At 50.2% G+C, this 12,367-nt stretch overlaps 3 protein-coding genes across 3 annotated transcripts; 1 reads left to right on the top strand and 2 right to left on the bottom strand.

Moving 5' to 3' along the window:
- Positions 1–1,747: 1,747 nt before the first annotated feature.
- On the bottom strand, positions 1,748–2,245 carry L3040_005384 (uncharacterized protein; the record flags this gene model as incomplete). Its single annotated transcript, XM_007292566.2, has 2 exons — positions 1,748–1,954; positions 2,129–2,245. The coding sequence occupies 2 exons, from the start codon at positions 2,243–2,245 to the stop codon at positions 1,748–1,750; spliced, it is 324 nt and encodes a 107-aa protein (XP_007292628.2).
- A 482-nt stretch (positions 2,246–2,727) lies between these two features.
- On the top strand, positions 2,728–6,999 carry L3040_005385 (uncharacterized protein; the record flags this gene model as incomplete). Its single annotated transcript, XM_007292567.1, has 1 exon — positions 2,728–6,999. The coding sequence occupies one exon, from the start codon at positions 2,728–2,730 to the stop codon at positions 6,997–6,999; it is 4,272 nt and encodes a 1,423-aa protein (XP_007292629.1).
- Positions 7,000–7,450: 451 nt separating this feature from the next.
- Positions 7,451–9,377, bottom strand: L3040_005386 (uncharacterized protein; the record flags this gene model as incomplete). The annotated part of the gene is made up of 2 exons (XM_007292568.1): positions 7,451–8,261; positions 8,356–9,377. The coding sequence occupies 2 exons, from the start codon at positions 9,375–9,377 to the stop codon at positions 7,451–7,453; spliced, it is 1,833 nt and encodes a 610-aa protein (XP_007292630.1).
- Between the last annotated feature and the right edge of the window lie 2,990 nt (positions 9,378–12,367).

Here is a 12,367-nt window from a genome sequence, read left to right on the forward strand (position 1 = left end):
AAACGAGGAAACGGGGAAACTGATTACAGCTGAATTGATTTCCCTTCTTTCCAGACTTCAAATTTTGATTCTATCTTCGGCGGGGGTGGGGCGGGGTGAGGTGTGTATTTAAGAAAAACCGTTAAGCTTAAATCTGCTTCTCTCATCGACCTCGATACAAAAGATAAAGCTGAAGGCGCTCAATTATTCCAAGACTTCTCCTACAGTCCAGTCAAAAGCGAAAGCCAACCTCTTATATTTCCGCTCTGATCAACTCTTACGAAGTGAATGAGACAAGATCGAATCTCGTCTGATCGCCGTAAGCTATTTCTTGTCAGTAAAAGGTGTCTAGTTTCTACTGTACTATCTGCCTTGTTAAAGCGTATCGTGGTCGGAAGATTTACTACGTCAGATGATGACCAGATCACTTGGCTCATACCTATGTACTTGCCTGGACCGTTTGTTGTTGTACCGGTACCTACCTACTAGGTACATCCTTCTCCGCGCGATGGGGCCGAGATCATTCCCGGAGCGTCTGGGCCTGAACACAACACAGCAGTCGCGAGGCCGAATGGGATGACCAGTTTACCCTGCCTGGGAGGGCTCCGACTGGCTCGACCGCCGCGATTGTAGATCTAGCCGATGTTTGATGATGATGATGTCGCTCGGTGGTGGGCAGCGGTCCTTCGCCCTGGGAAGGGCTTGGATGGCATCTATTCCAAGCGATACAGGCCGTATCCTGCACTCACCTTGGTCTGCCATGCCAGACTTGTTTATATCTTCTTCACATCGTACTTGTCACGGGGTTTACATTAGATGACCTACTTTTTCAGTCGAACCTGGATGTTAATATCTAGACTAGCGAGAAGGCTACCTACTATTCACGTTTTCGCAAGATTCCAAAATTTTTCTTTTCTTCCAACTTCAAATTGGTTATGGAGGGGTTTTCTTTCTTCTTTTCTTTTTCTTTCCTCTTCCATCTTTTTTTCATAGTTTTAGTTTCAGTTTTTCTTTCCTTCCTTTTCTCTCTTAGCCTTCCCTACCTAACTTTAATATATTAGGTAGGTACATACTACTACGTAGTACATGCTCGCTTCCTCTCTCCCTCTAATACTATTCGTTCCTTTCACTCTTGGATAAAAACCCTTGTTTTACCTTTCCTTTCCTTTCCTTTCCTTTCTTCCTTCTATTCTTTCCAAATAACTCGCTCAAACTTCATACTCGGCTGGCCTGGTGAAAGGCAAAGGTCCATTTCGACGACGATGAAAGCCCCTACGGGTGGGTATAGCGAGGTTGAGTTTCTGACTGGCTGGCTGGTTTTCCGTCTTTGATTGCGTATATTTTCCTACTTCTCATCATAGCATATACAGCAGGATGAATATCGTCCCTTCGCTTTGCTCATCTTTTTTTCTTTCCCGTTTCGTTACTTTTCCTTTGGCCTGTTTCTAGACTCCCGTGCTCCCTCAAATGATGAGCCTACAATCTTTACTTCAACATACCCCAGGGCAGAAGCCCTCCTCCGCGGGGACTAGGCTTGAATCGCAGATCTGTCTGTTTGCCTTGCTAGGCATCCCATCGTATACGGCAATCTAGACTCGTAGCTGTCCTTCCCGCCCCTCTCCTCTTCTCCCTTTCCCTTCTCGTCCCTTTCAATTCATTTTCACGCCCCTTCAACCACAACATCCGCCTGCTCCTCCTCAACAACCCCCCTCGGATTACACGAACCACTATCGCAAAACTCTTCTTACTCGGCAGCCGGAACCTGGACCTAAATCTGCGCGTCACTATGCGCCGCCCTCCGTCCCCGCAGCTGGCTGACAAACTCCTCGAGCTCGATCTTGACGATGTGTTCCCCGGGGACGACGACGAGGCCGAGGTAGCGGGACGTCATATCCATGACCTGTCCCGGCTGGATGTCTTTCGGGGGAGGTGGGAGGCGGTATTCGTGGGTCTGGGCGAGGATGATGTTGCGGTCCTATGGTACTCGGTGGTTGCTATTAGCCCCAGCCTAGTCTTACTGAATAAGTAGCCAAATTGCTGACTGGCTAATTGGGCTTCCAGTAAAGGGTGTGGGGGGAAGCTATAGAGAGGTGGAGGGGATTAGGGGGTCGCTAGGGTGGGGAAGGGAAACCGAGGGGGGAGGCAGTACGGAGTCGGTGCATTTGAAGTGGCCCAGGAACATGCGGGTGTCTGTCGTTGTGACGCGGAGGGTCCTGTTGAAGAGGGAGGAGAGGTAGGCTTCTGGGCTTTGTTTGCCCTCGTCCATATTTTCCAGCTTACTCGCCTTGCTATGGGTGTCGTCGTGGGATAATTGGATGAGTGTTGAGTGTTGGTAATGGTATTGGCAGTGAGGATGGCGGACGTTATGTTCTTCTCTTGGCTGGGACTGAATTAGCACAGGCTGTGGACGAGGCTGAAGAGCGGAGGAAGTCAGTAACTTTTCGGCGATAAGATAAGAGAACCACGTGAGGGCGTGTTCATTGTGAGAAGGCGAGTCATCAACGTCATTTTGCGACATGCCACCCTTCCATCCTCTGATCGAATTCCTCGACAATAACACAGCGATAGGAGAAGTGCAACTGGAAAAGCATCCATGATGTTTCTGCATCCCTCGATTGGTTTGGATCACACATCCTCGACATCGCCGCTTTGATATTCCACTCCGGTCCACCACGACACGTCTTTGCTTCTTACCAGAACACTTGTCGCGACTCTACCAAGATACTCAACAACCTCTGATCCGCCACCATGGGTGTAACATCACTCTGGCCCCTCCTCGCGCCCTCTGCGCGCCCAACCCCCCTACCCACCCTCAACCGCAAGCGCCTCGCCGTCGATGCCTCCATCTGGATCTACCAGTTCCTGAAGGCTGTCCGCGACAAAGAAGGGAATGCTCTGCGCAACTCGCACGTCATCGGCTTCTTCCGCCGCATCTGTAAGTTGCTGTACTTCGGCATCAAGCCCGTGTTTGTGTTTGATGGCGGGGCACCCGTGCTGAAGCGGCAGACTGTACTGCGGAGACGGCAGAGGAGGGAGGGTAAGGTCGTGGATGCCGCGCGGACGGCGGGGAAGATGCTTGCTGTGCAGATGAAGCGGCGGGGGGAAGAGGAGGAGGAGCGCAGGAAGAGGAATGCTGGAAAGGGCAAGGGAAGGGAGGTGAGAGAGGACGACGAAGAAGCGATCCCCGACGACGCGGAGCTGGTGTATGTCGGCGAGATGGGTATGTCGTCCGCGGAACGCAACAAGAATCGTACTTTTCGAAAATCAGACGCCTATCACCTCCCCGAACTCGCGAACGGGATCGAAGGCATGGGCCAGCCAAACGACCCGAGGATCATGTCTACAGAGGAGCTGGAGGATTACGCGCGGCAGTTTCACAATGGGGAGGATGTCAACTTGTACGATTTTTCCAAGATCGATTTTAACGGCGACTTCTTCATGTCCCTGCCGGCGGGTGACAGGTATAATATTTTGAATGCCGCACGGCTGCGGAGCCGCATGCGCATGGGATATGGTCAGGAACAGCTCGATCAGATGTATCCGAATAAGATGGATTTCTCACGGTTCCAAATCGCACGGGTGATGGAGCGCAATGAGTTGACCCAACGACTGATGAACCTGAATGGCATGAACGACGCCTTGCCTGGTGTTGGGGGCGGAGCTGGGGGAGGAAGGATTGCGGGGGAGAGGGGGCGAGAGTATGTTTTAGTTAAGAATGAAGGCGTGGAGGGGGGCTATGTGTTGGGCGTTGTGGGTGGGGAGAAAGGGGCGGGGGAGAGGAACAAGCCGATTGATGTCGATGCGGTTCCTGTGCAACTCAAAGACGACAGTGAGGAGGAGGAGGAGTTCGAGGATGTTCCTGTTGAGGGCCTGAATCGCCTGCCGAATGTAAGTCCGAGCAAGAGGCTCAATATGTCCTACCGGGATTTCCAGGACCGGGAGATAGCTGAGCAGCGGAAGCGAATTGGTGGGAGGACGGGTGAAGAGAGCTCGGCACAAAGAGGATCCTCGGAGGAAATACCGCTTTCGCAACTCAATCGTAATCGACTACCCTCCGAGGACCCGGATTCTCTTTTCGTGTCTCAGTATCCAGCAGCAGAGTCATCACGCCATGATGAGCTGTTTGATGAAGATGAAGACGATGATATTAACCGCGCCATTGCCCTCTCCCTACAACAACCTGACGATGCCGACCTCGAAAATTCAACGGACGAAGACGAGCATCTGGAGCGCGCAATCGCCATGTCTCTCCGCAAGCAGCACGGAAAAGAGTCGGAAGAAGATGAAACGGATGATGTGTTCGAAGACGTACCCATGCCAGCGTATGAGCAAAGAGCTGTTGAAGCTACGAAACCGATTTCGAAGGCCAGTGGAGGTATGATTGCGCATATGGTTAACAACCGGGCGAATGCTGCTGTTGTGAGACCTACGGAGAAGGAGAAGGAGAAGGTGCTGGAGGAGACAAGTGATAGTGATAGCGAGATGGATATGCAAGCCGCATTAGCGAAAGCTAGGAGACAAAAGGCGCCCGATAGGCGGACCCAACCTGCTCCTGTAGCGACAAACCAGAAGAACCCATTTGACGGGCCCTTACCGTTTGAGAGCCTGGGGTCGATCTTCAAGAGGAAACCTATGGCTCAATCGACAGATAAGCCTGTTGAGGGCGATGAAGAGGAAAAAGATATGGAAGGTGGCTTTGAGAGAGAACCGGTGGAGGAAGAGAGAGAGCCGATTCCGTGGATGGCGGCGGGAGATATCAGAGATCAGGTTGAGGTCCAGCGGAAGCGGGATCAACAGCTCAATGCTGAGGATCGGGAGATGTTGGATGAGGAGGAGAGGGACTGGAGGAGGAGGAATGCACCAATTGTGATTGAGAGTGAGGATGAGGGCGGGAGTGGGAGTGATGTGGAGATTGTGGACAGGCCGGTGAGTCTTAAAGGGTTGGGTAGTATTGCTGGGGATCTAAGGCCTGCCTCTCATGCTGCACAACTGTTTGAAGACGGACAGCCTTTGGTGGAGTCTGCTGGTGAAGCGGCCGAGACCGAGACATTAGGGGAAGTCGCTGAGAATACTAGAGCTAACCCTCCTGTTTCGAGCATCCCCAGCGATAGACAATCTACGGAGGTCTCTACTGAAAAACAACCCGAAGCCCCAGAGGACGAGGAAGTCGAATGGTCTGAGAGCGACTATGGAGACGTAGCAACTTTGAAAAGGGTAGTCGATCCGAAGCAGTCAGCTGGAGAGAGAGCAGATGCACCCACTTCTAAATGCCCATCTCCTGAATCTGAAGACGTCGCGATGGCACAGCCGGTATCCGAAGTTGGGAACGAAGCACCAGTTGCCAGAGCTCCAAGCCCAATATTGGAGGATGCCGAGATGTCAGACCCGGCCTCTGCGTTTTACACAAACAATCCTGCCAGTTTGAGTGGTATGGAACTTGCCGCCGAAGAACGAACCTCCATCGACGCCGAATTTGCTGTCGAAGCATCTACGTCAATTGCTCAACCAGCGACTGAACTTACCGCCCAAGAACAAGCCTCAATCGGTGCCGAGTTCGACGCTCTAAGCTCCGACGACGAAGAATTGATGGCTTCCCTGGCCCTCGAAGCAGAAACGCACGCCCAATTTGCTAGCACCCTCAACAACCGCACAGACGCCGAAAATCAAGCCTCCTACGAGCGCGAGCTCAAAGCCCTGCGCAATCAGCAGAAGAAAGATCGCCGCGATGCAGACGAAGTTACTACAGTAATGATATCCGAGTGTCAAGCCCTACTTCGGCTATTCGGCTTGCCGTATATCACCGCCCCAATGGAAGCAGAAGCTCAATGTGCTGAGCTTGTGAATCTTGGCTTGGTGGATGGTGTAGTGACGGATGATTGCGATATCTTTCTCTTTGGGGGAACGCGAGTCTACAAGAACATGTTCAACTCGAACAAATACGTCGAGTGCTATCTAGCATCTGATATCGAGAAAGAGCTCTCCCTCTCGCGTGACCAGCTTATTGCGATTGCGCATCTGCTCGGGAGTGATTACACAGAGGGCTTGCCGGGTGTGGGACCTGTTACAGCGATCGAAATACTGAGTGAGTTCCCGAGTAAAGATGGATTGGAAGAATTTAAAGAGTGGTTCACGTCTATCCAACGCCCGCACGCCCCGCCCCTCAACACCGAATCCTCCACCTTCCGCAAGAAGTTCCGCAGGCAGCAGGCTACGAAACTTTTCCTGCCCACAGGCTTCCCGTCCAAGGCCGTGACGGAAGCGTACTGGAAGCCCGAGGTTGACAAGACGCCCGAGGCTTTCCAGTGGGGCGTTCCCGACCTCGAGAAGCTGAGGGATTTCTTGATGGCTACGATTGGGTGGAGTCAGGAACGGACGGACGAGGTCCTCGTCCCCGTCATCCGCGACATGAACCGCCGCGAGCAAGAAGGCACGCAAAGCAACATCACGCGCTTCTTCGACGGGGCGGTCGGCGCTGGTGTGAGAGGTGGGGGGGCCAATGGTAACGGCAATGGCGGGAAGGGCAGTAAGCGGATGATGGACGCGGTGGGGAGGCTGAAGGCGCGGAAGCGGGCGAAGAAGGATAGTAATCCGCTTGCGAAGACGTATGCGGAGGTGGGGATTGAGTGGGCGAAGAAGAACGATATTGGGTGGACGGAGCGGGAGCAGGCGAAGCTGTGGGGGAAAGGTGGGGCCGGGTCTCGTGCTAAAGGAAAGGCTGCGAGTGCAAGGGGGAGGAAAAGAGTTGTAGAGCAGGAGGATGATGATGACGAAGAGGAAGGAGGCGAGGAAGAAGAGGAAGAAGAGGGAGAGGAAGAGATGGTTAAGGCCGATAATGAAATTGACGAGGAGGATATGGGTGGTGAAGACGGTGATGACGACGATGATACAAGGACTGGTAATGGTAATGGTGTTAGGAACGGGAACGGGAAGGGTCAACAAGGCAAGGGGAAAAGCAAAATTCGAGGTAAAAATGACCAAGGCAGGGCGAAACAAACTTCTAGGAAACGAGCGAAGGTCTAGGTTATCTATCTATTTTATTCATTCAATTACTACCGAATTTCATCATGTTACTGAGCTGAGCTGAGATAAGTTGAATTAATGTGCTTGCCGCGACGGTACGGGCTGGGCCGGGACGCTATCGTGTTTATTGAAATGTGAGCTTCGCTACACCATAAGCGAAGAGATCGATTCATCCAGATGCAGAGCAAAGCCGGAAAGGGGGATGGACATACCTATCTCTCTTGATAATAGAAATTCTTTAACTTATGCACGTTACAAAAATATTCATATTATTGGTCTCCGTATAATCAATCATATTATCAAGTACAGTCTCAGACTCCCTCTTTCACTCTTTTTTTTTTCTTTCACTTTTCTTTCTCTTGTCTGTCTGTCATCACAACGATCCATCCTCCAAATCCCCTCCTTTCCTCCTTTCCTCCTTGCCCCCCCTCCCCACACACACACTCACAAGCTACATCGACGTATACAACGCCGTCTGATCCCGATACAAATCACACGCATGCGGATGCTGCGCGCAGTACTTGCTCATCAGCGGCGCAGCGCCCACGCCCAACGCAACGAGATACTCCCTAAAGTTCAGGATCCGCTGCGTCAGCTCCGTGGTGCGCTTCCGACCCGCAGCGTCCCGATTCCCGGACCAGGCCAGCTCGGCCAGGGCGGCGGCCCGCGGCCAGAGCTTCTGCGAGATGACCTGGTCGTCGACCTGCTCGGCCCAGAGCGGGGCCGTGACGCCGATGACGCGCTGCGCCTCGGCGGCGGTGAGGTTGGCGGCGAAGTCGTAGGCGTAGATGCGCTGCCACGTCTTGTAGGGGGCGCACCAGGAGCCGCCGCCGCCGCCGTAGTTGAAGTTCGGAACGGCGTCGTCCGGGTTGGACTGTACGTTGTAGCGGGGGTCGTTGCTGACCCAGCCGCCGTGGCCGCAGTCTAGGTAGAACCAGTCGGATGAGGAGACGATGATGTCGTAGCCGGCTGTGGCGAGCTTCTTGATGTTGGCGCGGTCCTGGCTCCAGGTCTGCATGACGATGTCGGTGGGCAGGGTGTGGGCGTGCGGCGTCCCGATGGCGACGTCTTCCCACATGATGAGTTTGCGGGTTTTGTTTTTAGAGGCGGGTTTGGAGGTGGGGGAAGTGAAGATCGGGAGGGCGTTGTCGACCCAGTGCTGGACGAGATCGTCGTAGGTTCGGGAGGCATTGGCGGCGAACCACTCTGTCGTGAGGGTGGAGAGGTTGTAGCAGCCGGTTTGGATCTCGTCGCCACCGACGCTAGAGAGACACGGGGAGTCAGTGAGAGGTTCATATCGCGGAAGAAGGATATGACAGCTTGAGGACGGAAAACTCGGGCTACCCTATTACGTACTGGAAGAAGTTGTCTGTAAACAGGGAAGAGAGCTCGTTGTACACGTTCGAAACGGCCTTGTACGTGTCTGGATTCAGTATCTCGAGTTGACCGGGGTTGGGCTCTACAGCTGTATGGAGCGGCCAGTTGTCATTGGACCACCAGGAATCAGCGCAGGCGACTATTGCTGGGTCGATCTGCTTCCAGCCGGAAGCGGCATGACCGGGCATGTCGATTTCCGGAATCACTCGGACGGCGCGGTCGGTTGCGTATCTGATTACATCTCTGATATCGTTCTGGGAATATATTTCTCTCGAGGAGAAAGAGTCCACGGTCATCGAAGGCTCGGAAGTCAACTGGACAGCCCAGCTCTGAGAATCAACTAGATGCCAATGCAACACGTTCAACTTGGACAGCGCCATCCCGTCGATTTGCTCGTAGATCTTCTTCACCGAGATAAAGTTCCGGCCCGAGTCGATCATGATCCCTCGGTACGGGTAGAGGGGTCCATCTTTGATAGAGACCGGTTGCTCGATCATCAGACCACCCTTCCCGTCCGAAATCACGAGTTGCTGCAAAGTCGTGAAGGCGTGAAGTGCACCCCATGTGGTCTTGGCTGTGATACTGACGGTCTGCGACGTGTTTTTGATATCCAGAGTGTAGGATTCGTCGACGCCATGCTGGAGAGGAGCCCTGCTATCGGTGATCTTGACCGTGACAGAGTTGAGCGTTGTCGTCCCCCGCTTCGATTTTTTCGCCGCTGCAGCTGTTGGAAAGGGGGCAAACGTCCCAATGGGAGCTTCGGTGGCTTGGGGAACCCAGTGCAGGGCGATTGCACTGTACGCTCGATCCCAGGCATCAGACACGATCTTGTTCGGAGAGCCCCTGAGCTCGAGATTTCGTCCATTGAACGCCCTCGGACCGGAAGCTCCCCACGATATTGACGTTGGTGCCGGTAAAGGGTTGACAGCGACGGCGTTGACAACTCCTGACGAGACAAGCCCGATTATCGTCCAAAATTCGACAACACGATTGATGCCCATTTTTGGATAAGCGATACACAGCGGGCGACAGTGCAACGAGAAGGGAAAACTGTAAAGGGATACCGGAGATATTTATACTATGATCCTTTCTTGGCAGAAGATGGGGTTCAGCTCCAGCTCCAGCTCCAGCTGCTAGATGGAGGCAAATCAGGGCAAGAGGAGGCTAGACACAAGGGTCACTGGTCATATTGGTCGTGTTTTTCCCGTAATACAGCGACGATAGCAGCGATCCGGATGCTATTATTGTTTGCAAATATATGCACTTTAGCGACCCTGACATGGCACGGCCAACATTTCATCGAATTGAGGCTCACTACTTGATGCGGTCGGCCCTTGGAACATTACAGCGATTTGATGGGTCGCGGGCTGCAGCTGAGCTGAGATGGGACGTCGACGCAGATTAGCGATGCCTATCATCTACCCAACCTCCCCAATTTTGCTCTCTGCTCTGCATGAGATCAGATCCCGCTGTTTTGGCGGAATGACTTTGTTTGTATCCCAAAATAGATCGGGAGCTGCTGGGACTGATAGGTGGACGGGTGCGCATTCGACGTTGTACAGAGCTCTGGGGCGCCGGCGCGGTGGTGGCTGAACCGAGTGATCGCAAATGAGAGATGGTCCACGATAACTTGTGCTGCCACGAGCCGGACGTACGGGAGAAGAGGCTGCGACGGAGGGAGATTCGAGTCTGTGATGTTCGCAAAGGAGATCTGGTCGGATCAATTTGGTGGTAGCTAAGGATTTTGTGATGTTAAGGACTGTGTGATAAAGAGGATTTAAGGAGCATGGAAAAGCTTCCGGATGAGAAGAAAGTCGCAAGGCTTGGCATACCGTGTGTATTATTTAGACCTCCCCGTGACAGTCTTTTCTCCGGACCAAGTGTCATACCCCAATAGATATATAGAAACCCGATCCCGCTGTGGGTATCACATATATGTCATATCTGTCAAACTTGAGGGACCAACTGGGTACTAGTGACTGTTTACATCCCTTATCTTCTCGCTAAAGAAAAGGAGAAAAATGATCGGCAGTAATTAGTCTCTCTAATAGGAGATCGAGTCTATATATTCGGGTATTTTCACAAAAACGAATTACGGCCAGTATTCTTATCAGCACCAAATCGAATAGCAGATGGGCTGCCTGCCTAGGCAGTCCTGCTAAAGGGTGTCCCCCTCGCAAGGCTCGCACCCCCTTTCTGCAAAACGTACGCAAGCTTCTCGTAACAGCAAGCTTGACCAAAAAAAAAAAAAAAAAAGGTTAGTGAAACATTCCGTAGATTTGCTCCCTTCTAAATGATAATCGTACGAGGTTCTTCTTGATTTGGGTTATTTCTATATACTAAAGCCGAAACTACATCAAAACCGCGTTCTCCTTCCTTCCTTCCTTCCCTCCTTCCTCTTCCATCTATCTAAAATCCCAAAACAAAACAAAATCCAATCCAACCAAAACTCCTGCTCTAAATAAACCACCCACTCTCCCCCCACCCTTCCTCCTTTATATATATATATTTATTTCTTCTCAACAACGACAAACAGATAAAATAAAAACACATCCCTTCTTTTTCTCTCCGAGATTTCCCCCCTTCAAGTACCAAATTCCCGCCCCAAGAAAAATTCTCATATCATTTATGTAAGATATTCCACGCTTTTCTTCCATCGACTGGTGGCAACTCGAAGTGATGGCTCAATGGGCTTCAAATTCGGCTTTCTTGTCCAGTTGGTGTAGATTCATCCAGGTGATAGAAAGCCCATATGCGACAATTATAATCGGAAAAAAACCTATTCAGTCAGGTTTATAGACTGGAAACTCATGATTATCGATGTTTTCCAGCTGGCTTTTGCCATTTTTTTTTTGGAGGGGGTGGTGGGGGGGTTTCCTTTCTTCTTTTTATTCTATTTTTTCCCTCCCCTTTAAAAAACAAGAAACGAGCGATTGGTTATTTGTTTAATCGTCGGTTACCTTGAACTTAATTTGTAAAAAATCCCGACCTGGCGCAGCCAGGTCGGCACTACCAAAGCGGGACAATAACGGTATACCACTTATTAAACAACAATTATTAATTTAAAAAAGAAAAAAAAAATTATATGCTTAGAAAATTTTGCTTCACAAACGTGAATCAAAATTATAACAATGCATTTATTTATAGTAATCTAATACATTAAAATGTAATGAAAAAATAGTCAAAAACTGTTTTAAATAATTCAAATTTACTTATTTATTGCAAATATCTTAACAACCACAGCCTTAATTCGAAGAAACGTCATATAGATCGAAAATAAATGATTTAATATATTATATTACTGAAGGTATTAATTATTAAATCAAAGTTGGTAGTGATGCACGTATTCTTTTGATAAATTGAAATAAAAGTACGATTTTCGTGTTCTTCGCTTATTCTAGTATATACGCGGCAATTCTGATATATACGCATTACTAAAATCGAAAAGTACATACCAAAAGTACTATTTTTACTACTTTAACTCAACACAATAAAAGCATAACAACTTGTAATTAAAATTCGATTTATTGATTAATATCAAAATCAATACGGTGCATCTTTTTATACAGAAATAATTACGATATAATAATTAGTTGATTTTTTATTTATTATAAAGGAGCAAATTTTACTGTCCGCCTTGGTGGTGCCGACTTGCTACAGCAACTCGGGATTTTTTACAAATTAAATTCAAGGTAACCGACGATTAATGGGTGACTGAGCTAGGAATATATATATATATATATATATATTTTTTGATGCAGTAATGTATGTATGTATGTACCTGCGTTGTTTTGTATGCGGGCACGGGTGAATTTCTTACTGCAAGTAGGATGGGTTTCTCTTGCGGATGGATGGATGGATGGATGGCGAGCTAGCACTGCTTGATAAGTGGCTCCATACGTAAGGGTAGGAGGCTCGGCTTGTAAGTAAGTGTAAAGAAGCTTGATAGCTTCTTGATAGTGTATGTATTGAATATTTGTTTATTAGGTTT

The sequence above is a fragment of the Drepanopeziza brunnea genome (genome assembly GCF_022702325.1).
Source record: "Drepanopeziza brunnea f. sp. 'multigermtubi' strain 214-2 chromosome Unknown ctg8, whole genome shotgun sequence".
Classification (NCBI taxonomy): Eukaryota; Fungi; Ascomycota; class Leotiomycetes; order Helotiales; family Drepanopezizaceae; genus Drepanopeziza; species Drepanopeziza brunnea.